We start from the raw sequence: 20,323 nt of genomic DNA on the forward strand, positions 1-20,323 counted from the left end.
TCGGCCTAGAAAGTTACAACCCAGACGAGCTACCTTAAGATTTCTGTATTATGATAAGCTTTAACAAACATAGTCAAAGCAGCAGCTGTAAAAACGAGCAGGGATTACTGGCAGCGTCTGGGAGAAAATGTGAAGAGCGAGCTCGATGCACCAAAGATGAAAAAACACACAGCAGAAAAAGGATCTTGTTATCAATTCAGAAAAGAGCATCCTGACATAAACCGCACTTTTCCTTCACTTGCACATCACCCCAGGAAAGGACGTGCCTGCTGGAGTCTTTGATAGACTACCATCAGAATGTTTTTACTGAAAATGATCCAAACCAATGGGGCAAAACAGTTTGTTGTCAAATTAGAGAAGTTTTGGGTTGCACTGCTGTGGCTAGGCTGTTGCCTGTCACTTCAGAGAGAGGGCCGAGCCAAGGAGCCAGAGAGAACACATTTAAATGAAACAATACTTTGCTTCTAGGCCCACCGTCATTTGTCAATTTCATTCCCATTTTTTGTTGCAGCACTGATACCAGAACTCTGCCCGTTAACTTGTCACAAAGCACTGAGCCACTAAAATGCAGGATCAGTCATGGGACGCAAAGGAAGCTAGGCTTTCTGAGAGAGAGAGAAACAGAAAATGAGTCAGCCACTGCAGTTGAAAGCATGGGCATTTCTCTGTTTATAACCCATTCAAAACGCAAGGCCACTCCACAGCTGTAATTCTCTCCTCTGCTTGGGGTGAGTCATTTATTTTTAATTTAAAAAATAAAGAAAAAGAAAAATATCAGCATTGCTAGCAAATGAATCAGCTTGATTGAGATGCTAGGAAAATTCAGAAAGCAAACAATGCAATACTCAATTAGAGAAACTGAATTTCCGTGTAATTATAACCATAATTTAATTCTTCATACATAAAAAAAATAGTGACTATTACTCAAAATGAAAGGCTAAATACACTCGGTAGCATATACTGACAAATTCTGGTCAATATTTTTTAAAGACCATACTTGGTAAAATGATCACCAATAACTCTTTATGAAATGTCACTACTGTAATTTTCCAAATTAGAAATGCTTAATTATTATTTATTCTGATTAATTTGCGTATTTCTTGTTTATTGAGTGTACACAGTTCACAGATCATATTAATAATTTTTACATTTGAATTAGTTTCACGGCTTGTCATTCAGGTGAGATGTTACCTACATTCTGCAAACATGGTAATTAATATCAAGAGGCACTACTGTCTGGAAGAGTACAGTTTACTGGCTAAATTTCACATCAGACTTATTCAACCTGGCCTCCCTAAATCTCCCCCCTTTGTTCAATCGGTGGTATAATTTCTCACCCAGGTAGCGATCACACTCGAATTCAGGATAAAAGAGGTCTACTCCTATATGTGAAATATGTGTTCCTTTGCGAGAAATAACACAGGACAAACACAAGCAAAAGGCATTCATATATATGGTACTTAAGTTCATAATAAATATGTGTATAACACAGATGGTGCTGTGTTTCAGGAAAACAAGTTTTTCACTTTTTGCATTTTATACTGGATTTGTTCCTTCTTATTATCTGGCTCTTTCAACAGTGGGCGCAGTGCCATAATGCAGTACTTTAATATTCTAAGTGAATTTCTATGAACTGATCCCACTGCTACATCCCAGCACCCGATGACTTTGAAACAGGCCATCAGGACTTCAGTTCACAACAACGAAACATGAACCAGAAAAGGGGACATGTCTTTAAAAGTGAGAACAGAGGACTCTTCCTGGCAAGACTGCAGTGCAAAAGCCCCAGTCACATTTTTGTACGGGTCTTACACAGGCTTCTTTCAAAAGACTTGACAATATACATGGATCAACTACCTTCTAGCAAGCCAGAATGACCTTTGCTAATATTTCAACCTTTCTTGTGTTCTTATTTAATGCCACCACTTACATGTAACCTTCTTCCCAAAAGCAACACTGCTGGTGTAGTCTGACATATTGTGACAGTGTGATCTAGATCAAATGAATAATGCATCCGCATACAACACTAGAAGATACATAATTATGCATCCAGATCAGGATATCAACAGGGAATCACTGTTATGTGTGTAACCATTTAGTAATAGAAGGTTTCCAGGTTACAGGTCTGCCTGGTCAAAGAGACCCTTGTAGTGCATGCATGTACAGTATTCATAGCTCTAATTTAAATCTTGTGTCTCCCTTGTTGCAAAGCAATTTTTTCAGATGGAAAAGTAATTCTGTTTGAAACTCTTGCAGATCTCCTCTACAAATATCACAATGTCCCACGCATTATTAATTTTGAGCATACCATGAATTCTAATTTCTGTCTACTATTGCTTACATGGCAGGAAGGCAACTGAACATTCGAGCTCCAGGTTACCTTAAGGAGGTATTGCATGAGTAAAGTCTGGGTCTTAATCTGAGATCTGCTGATTCAGGTCCTCTTAATCTACCTAAGACCAGGCTCCACTCAACGAATGATACAGCCTGCTTTTGTGCAGCTCCATTATTCTGGAACACACTGGCAGAAGCTGGTAGACTCTGCATGTAGACATTTCTAAAACTCATCTAATGTCCTAGCTTTTTACTACAGTTTTTGATGAATGATGATCTTTTATCCTTGCTTTTGTTGGAGCAGTTTACTGTTTTTTTCCCGCTTCTACCATGTGTTAAAAATGTAAGAGTGCTTGTCCCCACTTGCAGTACTTTGCAAAGAAATGAGCAAGCAATCACTTTTTTTTTACCTGTTATTGATTGAATTGTCCTTGATTCCACTTGGTTTTCTGAGTTTCCTAGCCCCCTATTCTTTCACATTAAAAGATTCAAACTGTGAAAATTGAAGAATTCAATAATGATTATCATCATCGTGGTTGTGACCACTACAGTTATAGATCTGGGATATACAGTATATAATATCTAATTATTCAAACATTAAAACAAAGCAAAGCCTAATCTCAAAATACAGCAACCATTAGCTTGCTACACTAACTTCAATGAAGTGTAGCTTCTAAATGGTAGTCATTAGGACTACACAACTACAGAGAAAGCAAAAAGGTTAAGATCAAGGCCATGAAGCTCAACGGAGAAGTTCATTTCTTAAGACATAAAAACAGACATGCATGGTCTTCTAAAGACATGCAACAGATTCTGTCATATTGATTTGGTTAATAAGCTTTTCTGTGTTACACACATGCTGTTCTCCATCTGCTTCACCAAAGAAAATCCCAGAAGGATGTAATTGGGAGGTTTTTCAAAACTGTGTCAGATAATTGCAGTTCTATTTTGGTTTCAGCTCATTTTACATCCTTGATCAGCTTGAAGGATGTCATTTACCACTAATGAAGGGAGTCGTTCAATTGTGAAGGCTTCTGCTTCATGTATTTTGCAGAAGAGTGATCATTTTCATGAGGAAAAAAAATTGAGTAACACCTTAAAATGCAAACATGTCTATGACAGGGAGGGAGCCAGTGTTATTAAAGTATAGTTTGATTATGCAAAGCAACATGTAAAGGTTTATTCCATGTTAAAAAGAGAAGAAAAGAAGCACAATGTTTCAGCTGTGAAGCCTTCTTCATTATTATAATTCTCCATTACTACAACATTATCTTCGTCTGTTTGAAAGCTGCAGATCACACAGTCTGAGTACAGTACTACACAGCTGATAGAAACCCAAAAGAAGCAAGCTGCAATTTTGGATTCTGTATCTAGTGAGAGCAGGCCTTGAGAAGCATTAAAATATATCTTGCCAGAGTGAATTCCCTAGACAATAAGCTCCAGTCTATTAGATTTTTTTAATGTTTCTCAGAGACAGAGACATGAGAGAACTCTGGATGCACTGCAGTGCAGGTCACCCTACCAGTCATTACATCTTAATGTCACAATGTATCTGCTATTCTTAGGACTATAAGCATACGTTCTGACCACTGGGTCTAATGATGGCTCTCTGCTACTCCTTTATCTGAGGCAGAAATGTCTGACCATCGTAAGTCTACTTAGCAGTACGGCCTTTCACCTTTTAATACCTTATGCTGTTGAAAATCCTGATCTCTTTTCTTTCAACAAACAGAAAGTAAAGTTCATTGCTTTTAACCCTTCAAAAACACAGACTGCTTGCTTCGCCTACAAATGTCATGTGTGTTTTAGGCTCAGTAAAAGCACTGTCTTAAAAAATTTACTGCAAAGCCTTTCCTTCTACATACTGATGCTGAACTCATAAGTCCACAGTTCATTCAGTAATACATTATGTATATTGAAATATTTTTTTAAATGTTTGAACCAGCATGACTAGAAATTTAGTGTTGGTTTATTTTGATTATCAGTTATGACAAGATCTCTGAATGCTGGCATAAATGAAGGATTGTTTTCCAAGCTGGAAGTGTATACAGTAAATTGATCCACAGAAGGAAACAGAATATGAATTTAAATAGACTGAAAAGGTGGATACCTAAATACATACAGTACCTGGCTACCAAGTCATGTAAACTGTACCTGATACACATTATTAATCTTCAAGTGTTACTTTTGCCGTTTCAGGCGCTAATTGAGATTTGAACCTAGCAGAATCCATTGTGACTGTAAACGATTCATAAAGGAGATGAGAACTCACAGCTGACCCGCGGAAAGAGGTCACCAGAAGAGAAATCCCCGACGTGCACAAACAGCCGGCTGTTACCAGTTTCGAAGACGGGGTCAGAGGTACAGTCATTACTGCTGTCCTATCTGGCTTCAGCCGGGATGGTCACGTCTGTACCTCCAATAATTAATCTAGGTGTTGTGTTTCGCAAGTACTTTCGGAACAAGAGAAAGACGACAGAACACGCCGGCAAGTAGGAAAGTGTGTCACAACGACACCACACTTGGATGTAATAGCGTTAGTACTTCTGCTGGTGTTTGTACAAGTGTTTCAATGTTCGTTTGTTTTTGTGTTACTGCTTTACTCTTGACATAACCCTGAAGATCTTAAGGGACTCTGAATGTCAGTCTTTCAGAGGAAAGGACAAACGCACATTGCAGTATACTTTACCGTTTATGAAACGACGAGGGCCAAGACATCCGCGGCTTCTTGAGCCCGGGACGGTGCTTTTCCATGGCCTTGCAGTACAGGTACTTCTCCGTGTCCGAGTGGTAGCGCTGTTTGATTCGGATGTGGGTCCGGGGCTGCCTCCACAGGTGTTTGGGCGGCTTGGCCAGCCCCGCGCCCTCTCGGCTTAAAGTTGTGCACTCCATGCCGGTCCCCCGCGTCCGTGCTCCTCCTTTTTCTCCTTCACAATCTGCCGCGCAGCTCGACGTGCGAATCGGTTTCAGCGGACATCGAATTAAAAGCGCCGATGCTCTTGGAAACGCTCGCAACTGACGGGCAATGCCATCTTTGCTCAGCTGCGCAACTAAGTTAATGCCGGAACAACACCCGACAGGCGGTTCTCAGCTAAAGCCCGTTTTAGTAAAGCGCGAATTTAAACGTAAGAGTTAAATGGGACCGTCGCTGTTTTGCCCTTTTTCCCCACCTTCAGGAATCCTACAAAATAAGCGCGGTCTTCGACGAACAAGGCGCTGTCCAAGAGCAGTGGTGCTGAAGTCCTAGGTGACGAAGCTGAAGCGCCGCATTCACCGCGCCAGAGAAACTTTACTCAGCGCTGGTGCTCAACAGCTGCTCTGCGGCGGCGAACTCGATACCTCGATCCTCAGGAGGGAAACAATTCTAAAATATTCTTCCGATTTAAGATTTGAGAAACCGGCGACCGAACTTCGCCAAAAACTACCGCACTACCTGACGCTTTTACTTCAGCTGGGGCTTTTGTTTTTTTGCGTGTGTGCGCGTCTTCCTTTCCCGAATTTCAGAAGGACCCAAGTTCACTTCCACGCAGTCAGGTTAGGTGCGCGCCCCATCTGACTTCAGGGTGTTGGCTAAATGGCGAAACAGATACAGAAATAGCCCGTCAGTGCGTTTACTGGTGCGTCCTCCTCCTCCGAGCCCGGTAAAAGCAGCAGAGAGGAGTTGAGAGGGAGACGCGCCGTTACAAGGCAGGACCCGTGCGCCGCACGTGGGCTCTCTTCCTTGTGGACAGGAGGAGCTGCGGAGCGCCGCTTTAAGTGCGCTGGAAGCAACTGCACAGCCATCTGATACGATGTCAGCGACAACTCCCGTTATATAGCAGGAATCAGACCTGGGTATTGACATTACATCATCGGCGCACCACGAGCCGGGGAATTAGTGCTAAACTGATTCCACTCTCTGGACAGCACGGCGGTGCGTTAAGGGGAGAGAGGAGAAAAAAAAACAGGTGGAGAAATATAGTCAACTGAAAAGAACAGAATTTGGGTTCGAACACGAGCGACATAATTACTGTGCTTGCATCAACAAATAAAACAGGTGCTAGGGAAATTGCGTATTGTGTTATTCTGTGTTGATCTGAACGCAGGTATATGATCGCGGGGAGAATGTATTATATATTCGTCTTGACTTTTGTGCTAGTACACATCATCGTCTTTATCGTTTTTGCAACAGAGCAGAGAAGACTAGCCCTGGTCCTCGACAACATCAGTCCAACGGGTTTTGCAGGTCATCATTAAATTCCCAAATTCCCAGTTTCTCAAGACATGGGAACAATTCCATTGTGATCAATTAAAAAGGGGATTTATTTAATTAAGTATTAATCTGGACTAAAATCTAACTACTCTCGGCCCGTATGTACCACCGTTCTCTTTGATGAACATATCAGATCAGGCAGTGCCAACCCCGGAAACATGAGAATGACTGTTCAGACAGCATTTAAAGTAAAATGAATACCGTCCACTTTTTTGACATACAATCAATACATATCAAAACGAAATAAGCTCTTCCTAAATTCAACCGCAGTGATTTTAGTCAAAATGGCAACTGCTGCGTCAAAATATTGCACAGGAACACGTGTTGCCAATGTACTTTAAATGAAACTCCGTTTGCTTACATTTAAGAGAAATTTGAGCTGGTAAGGACTGTAAGAGTGTTGTCGTGAAGTAAGACAAGAAAATTAACAAGTTTAGCTTTTATTTACTCGGTCATAAGAGACAATTTACACGGCTTCTCGTAAATCACCCTAGGGCGGCGGTGCCGGCTCTTATCCAGAACTCATTCTGCTGTACACGCAGGGAAACGGGGCAGGTTATTACTGCTTTTATGAGATGTGCTGCTCCTTTGGGTAATATTTCATTATCTGTTGAAAACCGCCATGACATCTCACGCGGTCTCTCCACCAGCCACCGATATTGGTTTAGTTTCCTATTTTTTTTTCCCAACTTCCACGAGATGTTTTCCGCGAGTTTCTTTTTGAAAACAGCTACAAATCCGCAGATCGGCTCCCAGCATTAAAAGGGTGAGAAATCGGACACCTATTGCATTCCTGAGCCACAACCAGGAAAGTAAAAGTCAAGCAAAGTTGTCAGAAAAAAAAACATGATCTCCTAATATTTTGCTACATAAAGAACCCCCCCTGAGTCAATAGCATCTTCCAATTAATTAATCTTAATTTGGTCTACTTCAGCTCCAAATCGTATGCATGGGCACATCCTTCTCATACATAACAGGAGCCAGGAGACAAACATACCAACCAGACTTGCTCTGAATGTTAATGAAGCTGTTACCGTTTTCGCCGGATTCAGAGATTTAAATCGATGTTGGCAGCTATCATTCTTTCTATTAACAAATCACACCAGTTCCGGATGAGATTCCCATATCTTTCCTAGCAGCTCCAAAGTTCAGATTGGCCTCCTTTCATTTACCAACTGTGTTGTTATGTTTATCGTGTATTTTCCTGGCTTTCAAAGAAGTTCGCATTGTTAGAACCCACCTTAAGATTGTACAACTATATTTTCAATCCACCCATTTCAAACACATCCATACACCCGTCCGTCCATTTCCGAGTTGCTTCTTGCAGTTCAGGGTCACAGGGGAGCCAGAGCCTATCCTGGCAAGCAACAGGCACAAGGCCGGGCACACCCTGGGCAGGACGCCAGTCCCTCACAGGGCACCAACTCGCACCAGGGCCAATCTTCCCAGAAGCCAATTAACCAACCAGTATGTCTTTGGACTGTGGGAGGAAACCAGAGCACCCAGAGAAAACCCATGTGAGCACAGGAGGAACACGCAAACTCCACACAGACAGCACCCAGGGTCTGGAAGTGAACCCAGGGCCCCAGCGCTGTGAAGCAGCAATGCTAATCACTGTTCCACTGTGCTGCCCTACACATCCTGATCATTTCATTTGTATTGTCACACAGACAATGTGTGAAAAGACTGAAGTGTTGGGATTAGGTTCACACAGGAATATTTCTAATCCCACTAAGAAGCAGAAATGCTGTAAATCTCTAGCAGACAGAGGATAACCACAGCAGAGAACAAGACCAACCAGTGCACATAGTTTAGAATCTAACAGACAGCATGTACAGCCGACAAGGAACTCCGTCTTATCAGCATTGCTTTGTGTTGCTAGGAAATTATCCCCAATTCTCCCCTTGAAAGAAAGGCAAGAATCCTGTTTATATGATATCAAAAAATAAATGTATCAACATAAGAAGAGAGCAGACATGTCAATTCAAATTAAATGCTGAAGGCTCACTCTATTATGCAATGTTGATGTTTTGGATTAAATGACTGCATTAGGGATTCACATTTTCAACAGTAAAGAAAGAGGAATGCTCAGATCCACATTGACAAGATTGCATGACACCAGACACAACGTACTGTATATACTAAGCAAAGAATGGATTTTTTTTCCTTTTCCCCTTTTTGCTTTTTGTAATGATAAGTTTCTGAATTCTCCAGAAATAGTAGTAGGTCACAGTAATGTCACTTTAACATCCTTTAATCTTTTTCATGAATCAAGGTTTGGGAAAGAAAAACAATTCTATTGCAATTCTATAAAAAAAACTTGGGATTTAAGAATTCAAGGGAAGGATAACCAAGACATTCACATTTGCTAAACACAGAACCCTCTACATATTATATGGGCAAACCTGACAAGCAATAATGTTCTGTACATTCAATACAGAAATCAGATAAATGCTTGCAGTCCATATTTGAAAATACTCAATTTGCAATCAGGTGAGAGAATAATATAACCATTTTTCAAAGTGTCTCTCCTACAAATGTGTTTGGGCTGAATCATTTAGTCTGCTTTAATGCCAGGTGAGAGAATAATATAACCAATTTTCAAAGTGTCTCTCTACAAATGTGTTTGGGCTGAATCATTTAGTCTGCTTTAATGCCACTACTTGAGAATCTCCTACCTATAGTGCCTTATGGTGTGTCAGTGTGCCCTTTTCATGAGTCTGCAGATGGACAGGGTGGATAGCAGCACACAGCCTGGGGCAGAACAGAGCAAGATAAGAATCTGCCCTTCTCTCACGTCTCTTGGCTCTTAGCTCATTCTTTACTCTCACTGCATTGGCACCCACAAGCATTCTACAATTACAGCTTTCCACCATTAACAGTCTAGCATGGCTGGCGAGTGGGTGTGGGCAGAAATTAGTGCTGCTGTGCTCTCCTTCATTAACTCCAGGAGCTTTTCACCCTGGAATATCCAGGCATGAACTCATCCCTGATCATTTAATAACAAATTCAAACAGTAAAAATGGACTTCCAATCTAACATTAGTCACCCCTGCCTATATAAAAAAAAATCGAAATATTTGATCTTAGTCACATCACTTGGAGGGGCAACAGCACATACTAATGAGAATGCTTTAGTCTCAGGGAAGTTAATAATAAGTCTATAGAAATACCAGCCATCCAGGGCCAGAAATGAATAACCCTGATACACATCAACCATTTTATAACCCTGTTTATGCCAGATTAAGAAAATCTTCTTTTCGTCATATTTTTTTCAGTTGTTTTTCAAATCGCCAGCTGCTTCATACGCAGCTGAGAGCCTGAGAGAAACCCATCCGCAGTCTGTCCACCTAACCCAGGCTAGAACTCCACACGTGGAGATCGCAGAGGTCAGTCTGCGCCACTCAAGAGCCCCAAGAGTCACGTGAGGCTCCGGCAGTTTCCTGAAGGCCTGGCTGGGTGCGAAGGCCCCCCCCAACGTGGGCAGACTAACAGACCAGGTGTGGGCAACCTCGGCTTTTCCATTCCATTGCAAGGTTTTGTTAAAGTCATCCTTGGCAGCCGAGCAGAAAGTGCTGGTTGGATAGACGTCCTGCAACATGACAAACCAGAAGCAGGCTAGCACACTGGATAGAGGACCCGCTCCAATGGGTGTGAGCCAGTGCCTGGAACCAAACCTGGAAGAAGAGGGTGGGTTTACCCACATTCCCCCCCCCCCCCCCCAATCTACCAGTTCTCCGTAGAGGACTGGGCACTTCCTACCTGTCTGAAGAGTCACAGCTCCTGATCGTGTCCAGGCTTCGTGCTCCGTACAAAGAAAAGGCAGGCTTGGAGATGTGCAAGTCCAGATCGGGGACTTTCCCATGACTGGAGTGTCGGCGGGACAGTGGCGGCAGGTGCAGGGTGCCCGAAAACCTCCTCCTGACTGCGTACTGTGGGGGCAAGGCGTCGGGCGTAAGTGGCACAACGCAGTCCGCTAATCTCTGGAAGAAGAAGAGAACGAAACGTTAGATGAAAAAAGACCATTTCACTGTTTTAATTGAATGCCGAAAGCATGGTTCCAAGGGACTCCAACAGCATGGCTCACGCTACATCTCACACTGACCAGGTTTACACCCTTGAAATCTTGGTGGTTTCCTGGATCGGCCTCAGAAAGGCATGGCACACTCGCATCGGAGCAAGCGCATCTGACAGGGAACAGCACAATTACATCACAGCATTATCTCAGACAGGGCTTGGGCTGGAATGCATTCTGCTGTGAAGCCGCTACATTTCAATGAGGTTTGGTGAGGCTGTTGTTAATTAAAAAAAACAATACTATATCTGTTGTTTCACAACATATCATCATCACTACAGCAAGTAGAGATTAAAATATTTCAAGCAGGGAGCTGCGTCAGCACGCATAGGCTGCAAAGGAACAAGTACAGGTTTTTTCCATGCTGAAAAGAGAAGAAAAGAAACACAACATTTCAGCTGACACATTTCAAGTGTCACACCCGAAGAAGGCGCCACAGTCTAAACGTTGTGTTTCTTTTCTTCTCTTTTCAGCATGGAATAAACCTGTACTTCATATTTTATTCTCACTTCTTTGCATTAATATAATTAATATAACAAAATCCCCATTAAACCCATTCTAAAATTCCACTCAAAAGCCCTCCTGAAATCACTACTGATTTACCAGTTGGTTGTTGTGTTGGTGGACCATCAAGCTCGTTTGGTTTCTAGCAACGAATTAGGAGAAGGATCTCACCCAGCCATTTCTTGAAAGAATACAGTGTATCAGATTCTAAAGTATTGCTAGGTCTCTTGTGTGAAGAAGTGCCACCTGGTTTCATTTTTAAATGCACTTCCCCTTAGCTTCAATGTATGGACTCTTGCTTTTTGTTTCTCTCTACTGACTTTGTCAGTGCCTTGGTGGATGCTGGATACTTGAATTGAGGATAGTGAATACCATTATACTGCAATTTCTGCCCTCTAAACAGAGTTACATGCAGAGTCTGTAACTCTCTGTCAACATTTGAAACACATTACACATTCCATTAGCAAGTAGCTCTGAATGCTGCTCATTTCTTTTTTAAATGTGAAGAAATACCTTAAATGAACAGTTCTCTGAACAGACCCTAAATATGAGACTGGCAAAGACTTTACCAACAGGCAGCTCTGCCATAACATGCAGGAGATGGAGAGCTTGAGATGTGATTTGCTTTAGTGACGTCTAGGTTTTTGTGATCTTTACTAAAAATCTCGCTCAATTTGCTTCTGTCTCTTTGATTTGTCAGGAGTTAAACAGAAGGGAGATTAAGTATTGATTTGCCTCCAGATCCCCTGGCTCCCTGAACACTTAGCAGCTTTCGGTTAAAAGGGTTCAGGTCCTTTAACTCAGCCTTGCAGGGCACAACACAACAGCAGGGCCACTCGTTCCCCGCTGTCAAAACCAGGCCCACACGCACTCCTGCTATCAACCCCTGGCCCTCCATCCACTCCAATCAATCTGAGGATAATGACTCCAGGACAGTGTAGCTCCAAAGCAGTCAACATAAAGTGTGTGCTTCACATCCTTCTTGAGACTAAACGTGTATACCTGCTTCTTATCCCGCAGGTCAGTCCATTCATCCCCCCATCCATGTTCTGACCACTACATTCCATGCAGCTTCTCAGGAGAGCAATTAACCCACCTATATGTCTTTGTACTCTGGGAGGACACTGGAGAACCCAGCTCCAACACGGGGAGAACGTATACACTCCACACAGACAGCACTGCAGGTCTGGAACTCAACCCAGTGCTGGGAGACAGCAATGCCAACCACTGCCCCCACCAAGCCTCCCACGGAGCAGTTCCCCCCAAATGAAAATGGGCAGATGTCGAGGCTGACACGGGCCTCGTTATTTGTTGGGAGAAGACCCGCTAATCTTCCGGGAGAAGAAGACGACCTCCAGTCTCCACCCTGAGGTTCCAGTCATAGAAAACTGAACATGCTAAACCCATCACGTATTTAAAATAAACAAAGGAAATTTCGATATGACCCTGAAACAGTACTGAATAACAACTACTGGTTAAAATCTAATCATTTATACTGTGTCCATTTACATTTAATTTGTATTCATTTAGTACATTTACACCTATGAATGAAAACCCTGTTGGCCATATCTTACACCTGTAAACAGAAACCTGTACTTTTACCCATCCATTTATTTTCTAATCGCGAATAACAGGGACACTCTGGATGGGACTGCTGTCCATCGCAGGACACACTGAAGCACACACTCACACCTAGGCCAACTCTCCCAGAAGCCAGTTAGCCTACCAGTATGTACCACAGTCTTTGGACTGTGAGAGGAAACCGGGGCGCCTGGAGGAAACCCACGTGTACATGGAGAGAACCTACAAACTCCACACAGACAGCATTTCAGCAATTTAACTCAATGGTTAGCAGAGCGAACCACCCAACCGCCCCTATACATTTATATGTTGCTTAATGAGAAAAAGGATTTTCTTGAATCTGATCACTGTAATTTAGTTCTTAAACATTCTCAAAAATTGCAGTCTTAAAGCTTAAACCTAGTAACTTTTTTAAATCCAGAATCCATGATGATTGTTCCTTTTAAAGGAAAACGTTTTCAAATTGTCACACTTTTCTCCTTGAACAGATTTTCTGATGGACACAGACTGGCAGGTTAATCCAATGCCTTCGATACACAGTATACGTTTTTCCTTTAGCTGAAATAACTTCAGAATGAGCACAGATCTTTAAAACCAAATGTGGCTCCACAACTCTCTGCATCTTATTCACACTTGAGGACTGAGCACAATGTCATTTATAAGACAAAACATTCACTGCAGTGTTACTGTGCCAAATGAAGACACTAACAAGATGTGATAAAGAGGAAATTGCCAGATCCTTCAGTAAGTCTATATTATTAACAGTAAAAAAATTAAAAAGCTTAGAGGGTATTGTGTAGAAAGAAAAAAAGTTACTAATCTGTGCTTTTCACATCCAATATCCTGGTAGTATAAGGTATGAAATACTTTTAAAGTTGTGTGCAACAACAGCGTGTTTTTGAAAAAGTGTATTTTAACAGTTTTTTTAACACAACAGGGGCTGAGGAGGAAAAGATATTGCTAAAACAAAACTCAGTTCCACTTTTTTGGTGTCACCACTGAATCGTATGTTGTCTGGTGTCCAGTGTGGAAGGAACTGATTACCAATGCAAGCTCTGTTTCTTCTATCGCTTAACTGTTCATGTTTGGTCTTTGTGTTGTGTCCTGTGGGAGGAAATCAATATTCCTCTGATAGGAATACTGTGTAATGGTCTTTACAGTAAGTTCACTACACAATATTCCAGAATTGCCTCTCTAGAGCTACCACCTAGAGCTCAGGAAATCTGCTTCATTCGGCCTAATGTTAAATTCATGCTCAGTTTTTCAAGCTTCGACTTGTCTCCGAGATGGATGTCTCCTCTGCCATGATCAAACTCAAGCAGATGAGGTTCAGATGGCTAGCACGCTGAGAATTCTCGGGACACAGGGCTCAAAATTAAAAAGAGAAAAGAGTGCCGCTTGTTTTAATCCGTCGCAGAAGGGCTTTGAAGAAACAGAGCAGTGGTATCAAATGAGGACAGCCTGTGATATTCCTGCCGAGTCTCAGACATCCCAACGACACACACAGGAAGAATTAAATTTACACTCATGCAGTTGGGTTTCCTGTCCGGCCCTACTGGGTTAGACAGACGGATCGCAACGAACAGGTTTAAGTGTCTTCACCCTTCCGCTAGGACTGCATTTCCTTTAACAGTTTAAATGGAGACTTGTATCATAAAGTAGAGACATTTCCAGAAAGCCCAAGCAGGAGTTTCATATGGGCTGTCATGGTTATGATATGCAGTTGGGTTAATTTTTAATTTAATTTAATTAAAAGTAATGCACAACGCCACTCCAGGCCCCCAATATAATGCAATATAACCAAAGAGCACAGTGTCCTTTCAGAAAGGTCCCCTGCAGGCTTTACAATGGGGGAAATTGAAAAGTATATTAATTTAAAATAGAAGGTCAGCCCCTGGAAAGAACAACTTCAGCTTGTTTTTCTTTGCAAATGGAAGTTGAATTTATTTCTTGAGCATTTCTTTGTCATTTAAAACAGGGATGTTCCTTCAACCCCTTGTACAGTAGCTAAGAAGAAAAATAAACAACCGGGTTCATTCTCTCACACAACCTAGGAAATAAAGCAATAAGAGATGATGGGTTTGAAAGGAAGGTTTTCTATTGAACAAGCAGTCTCACCTAGTTTGTAAGTGACATTTCAGGTGACATTAGGATTTTCTTGAAGCTAATTCCACTGTTTACCTTATGCTCTGTGGGCCTGAAAAACTTTAATCTGATACATATCATATTCTGCATGGTCTATAAAGAAGCCTTCTTTGTCATTTTTTAGATATTTCAAATATAACATTCGTTAATAAAAGGATCGTGTGACGTGGAACATTCTTAAAGTTCGTAGTAATAAAAGAAACTGTGAAAACCCTTCTGTTAAATATTTTACATCCAGGGCACTATTAATTATATCTAAGCAGGGTCAAACACTGCTGAATACATACATCCCACAGGATTTCTGCAGGGGATGGTGGTGAATCTTCCAATTTCCTTCGTTTACATTTTAATTGTTTCCTGCTTGGTTGAGTGAGATTTTTAATTACTTCATAAAACTTTCTACCTATGGTTTAGTGTTATAATTAGATTCAGTTAAAAGATCGTGTTTGGTTGCGATATAATCAATTTTCTAATTTAAAAGCATTAAACTGGAAAACAGTCTAAGAATGTGGATCTCTACACACATACTGTACACACATTGATGTTTCACAGGTCAACATTAGCAGCGCTCCGCTGTTGAGCATTTGCAATGGCAAAACAGCTGCTTGCTTTGCATTTTCATCTATCCATTTTCCAACAGCTTTATCCAATAAAGGGTCTCTGAAGGAGCAGGAGCCTAAGCTGGTGAGCAGTAGGCACAAGGCACACACATACAGTAAACACACATGTACTGCATATAACCTTACTCCAGGGCAGTTAGACACATAGATAGATAATACTTTATTAATCCCGTAGGGAAATTGATGAAAGTTTGTACTTTCAGGATTTAAAACATGGAAATATCTTATATTTTTAAGACAGAATATCCTCCCTGGCTTTTTCTTCCGTTTTGTATCATTCTTTTTTTTATAGAAAGATCTCATTCCAGTGTTTTGAGTTAAACACCCAATGCAATTCAGCTGAATCTTATTCTCCATCCCCGAGACAGAAATATGATTAAAAGTGTTTTAATATTTTAAATGACAATTCCCCATTAATCCATCAAATAATATATGGGGGATCCAGTCAAAAATCCGATTAGGGTTTATATCCTGTATAATACATATCCTAAGGACTAAGGCATAGAAAACCCAGCAATTCATCCAGGAATAACATCTTAATTCTGGAATGCATATCACAGCAACATCCTCTTGTTTGAGGATGGGAGAATGTTTGAAACACTGGAGCATCAATAAAGATTTATCACAGGATGCATGGTCTTGTAGCAATGCACCCTTACAACACAGGATCCTGAACAATCCCAATTTTTTACCAGAAAAAATCATACCAGAAACAAAAACACAGACATAAAAGAATGCATGGCATGAAAGCTACATTAGTAAAGAGCATTGCGGTAAAATGAATTTAATTAAAGTCCACATCCGCTGAAACTCAGATGGATGACATTTACTAAGAAGAGAATGGAAGTTTCTAAAGCAAGAGATTCTGAACAGGGAGCACAGGTACCGGAATGGGCTGCAGTATCTTCAAAAGAGGAGAAGGAAGGCTGGGCTGTTCAAAGTTAAAGCAGTATTCCTGATATCAGCTACCTTGCAAGCAGAAATGCAGCCAAGCCACAGCACAATAAAAAGCTCTTGCATTAACAAGAAATCAGATTTAAAGTGGCCCATTGCCATCATAAAGAAATGATGGAGGGAATGGGATGATTGGTAATGTAAAAGCTTGGCGTAAAAAAAAAAGCATGAGTGTGTTTTATATCTTAAAAACTTTGTACACTGATGATGCAATTCCTTATGTTTAATTCACTCAGATGCACCAGTGTCCATTAACCAATAGACTTAATTAATGTTTTTTCAAGCTAACTGTGTGATTGAGACTAATTGAGCACTCCAGTAATGCACTCTTATTTGAACACTGCATGCAAACGTGGATACATCATTCAAAAAGAAAATCACAAGAACTGCAACTGAAGAAGGGGAAGTGAAGCAGAAAGTTGATATGAGAAAGTGGCCTGCTCTTTAAACAGCTTCTGAATTTGAGTGTTGAAAGCCCCTCCTTCACGGAGATCTGCAGCCGTTTCCCCTGACTAAGTGGTTGCAACATCCAAAACTGTTTCCTGAACGATCAACTGTTCTTTAACAGCTCCAGACCCAAAGAATAGCCAAAAGGAAACTTTTACTGTCACATTATGTTAGTGCTTCCCACTGGATTCCAGTTCTTTTTGTTGACATGCATACGTGTTTGCTCTTGTTTGCTGTTCAATGTGTGTGGTCGTTCAAAATTGAAATTAACATCTACGCAGCAACAACTATTGCAGCTGTATCCTGAACAGGAGCGGAGTGCGTGCATGTTTCTTCCCTTTGTCATATTGTAAAACATTGACAGCCAGTGAGGTCATCTGCTCCTTTTCAGTGAGCCGATGTGAAGCACCCTGGTGGAGAATACCGGTGACACGGTGGAGTGGACTTAGGCCTGCAGGTCTTCCCTCCCAAAGTTAAGTGCTTCCCTGTTGCATTATTGTTTTATTCCAACGTATGTAATTTAAACCGTAATTAGCCCATCCTTCAGCAGGGCGGCTTGGGCGCTGGAGTGATACTTGTGCACAACAGCCTCCCATTATGCAGCGTGTCAAATGGTGCTGGGTCACAACGCAGTCAGACAAAGGCCATCCGCGCTGCAGTGACTCAGTCCCTCTGCCTCGGCTTACATAAACTGCCCACGGCTTGCGTAATGCAGAACTCCACATGGGAAAGGCCACGCACGTGTGCTCAGGGAAAAGGCATTAATGGATACCACAATGGTTCTTTTGAATCATATTTAGAACCCATGAATGCGTTTTCCTTTTTCTTTTCTTCTTCTTTCAATAGCCCCCTTACAGCCATAGCCCTTGTAGTGCGCCCTAGGGGACTGAATCTACCTCCAATGGGACAGCAGGTTTATCCGAGGTTTTATAACCTGTAGCCTCCAGTGGCCTCATATTCAGTATTAACACTGCACACCGCCTTGTGCAGACCTGCTTCACAAAAGTTAATGTGCCACTTTCCCAAAAAGCTGAAGACAAATCTCCTGCCCAGAGGATAAAATGTGGGCGTTGCAGAAAGATGCACGTTCCACACAAGAGTGTGAGGTCACTCACCATCTCATCACCATACCGCAGGTCTCACCTTAACTGACTTGCACGCTCGATCTATGACCCAAGAACAAATGAGAATATCTAATCTGTCACAACTCAGATGTCAGGTGTGGGATTTTAGGAATGCATGCAGCCTAGTGCACAGCCCCTTCAATCTCTGGGCCCAGCAGACATCAGCTGAGTGGCACAGCCAGGGTGTGAACCCATGACCTCCTGCTTTTAGGGCTCAATCTACAACCTGGGCAGCAGATTTCATAGACCGCCATCTAAGAGCTTCATGCAGACAAACATCCGAAGAGGCAAACATTGTGGGCAGGTGAGTTCACTTTCTGCCACACTTTCCAATCGTCAATGCAGAGGCAAGATTGTGGAGAGAAAAAACGCTCCCCTTGAAAGAGATCTGGTTTGCAGGTGTGCCAAAATGCACCGTTCAATATGGCCAACTCTGTTAACGTTCCTATGGAAATTCAGGCATGTCCAATATTTACACACAATCCCTGGATTATTATGTACAAGATTTACTCTTGACTGTGCAGCCTTCCTTGTCCACAGTACGCAATCACCCAGCTACTGAAAGTTTGGCTTCGTGTTTCACTTTCAGCTTTCACAAAATAGAAGAAAAATAAAAGTAAGTCTTACCTCTGACCCTCATCTTAGTAATCACAGCTGCAATGAGGCAGAAAAAAAGGCCCTTTTTGGCCGTTGAATTTAATCATGCACTCAGTATGAGGTCTGTCTCCAGCTCAATGGTCTTATTAGGGCATAGAGTCTTATCACCTAAAAATCCATGTTAGAGTAGCACTGTAAATTAAAACATGTGCGTGTAATCACAGTCAAGTATGGCCCTACCATCTGCACTGCACACAGGAGCTCAGCTCTTCTGCAGGAAACAGTTAATCTTGTCAATTATTTCTTCAAACAGACTCTGACACTGGAGCCTCACTAATAAAGAAGACTGCTTGATTAATTTAAACTGTATTAGCGTTGTTTTTCTTCTTCTTGGGTTTCAGCGGGCAAAGCACACAGACCTACATTAAATATTTAATCAGGACTGCTCAAGTAGAAAAAACTTGAGTACACAGACACCAGGTTGGGGCCTGTTGTCACGACCTGCACAGGTAATTGAAACTGTGAGCCCTGAACGTACCAATCAGAAAAACAGGCAAGGGGAGTGGGTTCACAAATTAACTGAGCAGAGAGCGTTATTATTATATTTTTACCATACAGAGCACATTTGCCCCACACTGAACTGGTTTTTCTCAGTTCGAATATATGCAACCTATATGGTAAATGCATTGTGATTTCAAAAGCTATTTCAAACCCCTGCCATTCAGCAAAGTGCTTAAATCTCTCATTTCTGTTCTGCTCTTAGTGTTGCTTAACTGCATAAGTAACAACATTGGAAAGCAGGGGAGTCCTGATAAACACAGTAACAGATAAGTGCTTCTATGAGGAGATTTAATTGCGAGAGAGAAGTATTTTGCCAAACCTTTCAATACAAACTAACTGCAGAGTACTTTTTTAAAAATAAAACTAATTAACTAAAATCCTTTTCCAGGTCTTCGTCTGCTTCTGTGCACCAACTCAACAGTATTATTTTGAACAGCAACAGCTACAAAAGCATCCTGACGGTAGACAGATGATACACACGTTCAGCTAATCGCTTGTTCTAATCCATCTCACACACAGCTCCTTCATACTGCATCAGCGAAATGTTGTGCAAGCATCTATTTAGCAGAGGGTGTTCCAGATCAAGCGTGCTTAATGCATCACGTTTCACACAGAGACTGCAGATTAGAAATGACATACAATTCTGAAACACGCTGATTTACGGTTGAACATGTCAGACGTCAGATTTGAAGCCATCCATTGGCAACCTAATCAGACAACTGATTTACCATTTTATAAAAGCAAGTATACACCGCAGGACTAATCCAATACAATACACACAGAACAGCTTGGCCACTCTTTGTATTACAGTTAAGAACTTATGCGAAAATTCTGGATGCCCATTTAGTCTGTTTCCCTGCTTGAAAGACATTTATTTTGATGCACTGTACAGAATGGGGTGAATTTCCAATCGGCAGAATGAAATGCACTAAGCTGGGATCCATGCACTGGGCTCAGCAGCGTGCAAGTGGACCAACATTTTAATTATTTCTCCTCGAGCTACAAGAGAAACTTGTTTTTTTTGTTGGTACAGTGAGAAGAGACAGGACAAATATACACAAGAGCAACAAGTCTGACAACTCCCAAAAGGGAATAAAAATGAGAAGAGAAAACGGTGAATCAACTGGGGT

General features: G+C 41.7%; 1 protein-coding gene across 5 annotated transcripts in view; it reads right to left on the minus strand.

The window, feature by feature from the left end:
* Positions 1 to 20,323, minus strand: part of LOC148639025 (3',5'-cyclic-AMP phosphodiesterase 4C-like) — a 142,630-nt gene that overhangs the window by 111,096 nt on the left and 11,211 nt on the right. For 4 of the 5 annotated variants that reach the window (XM_088622338.1, XM_088622339.1, XM_088622340.1 and 1 more), the window contains exon 3: positions 10,348 to 10,568. In XM_088622338.1, the coding sequence (XP_088478464.1) occupies positions 10,348 to 10,568 (221 nt within the window). Of the gene's footprint in view, positions 1 to 5,023; positions 6,111 to 10,347; positions 10,569 to 20,323 lie in introns of those variants that run through there. The other variant, XM_088622343.1, reaches the window with a different exon arrangement.

The sequence above is a fragment of the Lepisosteus platostomus genome, chromosome 27 (genome assembly GCF_059453375.1).
Source record: "Lepisosteus platostomus isolate fLepPlt1 chromosome 27, fLepPlt1.hap1, whole genome shotgun sequence".
Taxonomy (NCBI): domain Eukaryota; kingdom Metazoa; phylum Chordata; class Actinopteri; order Semionotiformes; family Lepisosteidae; genus Lepisosteus; species Lepisosteus platostomus.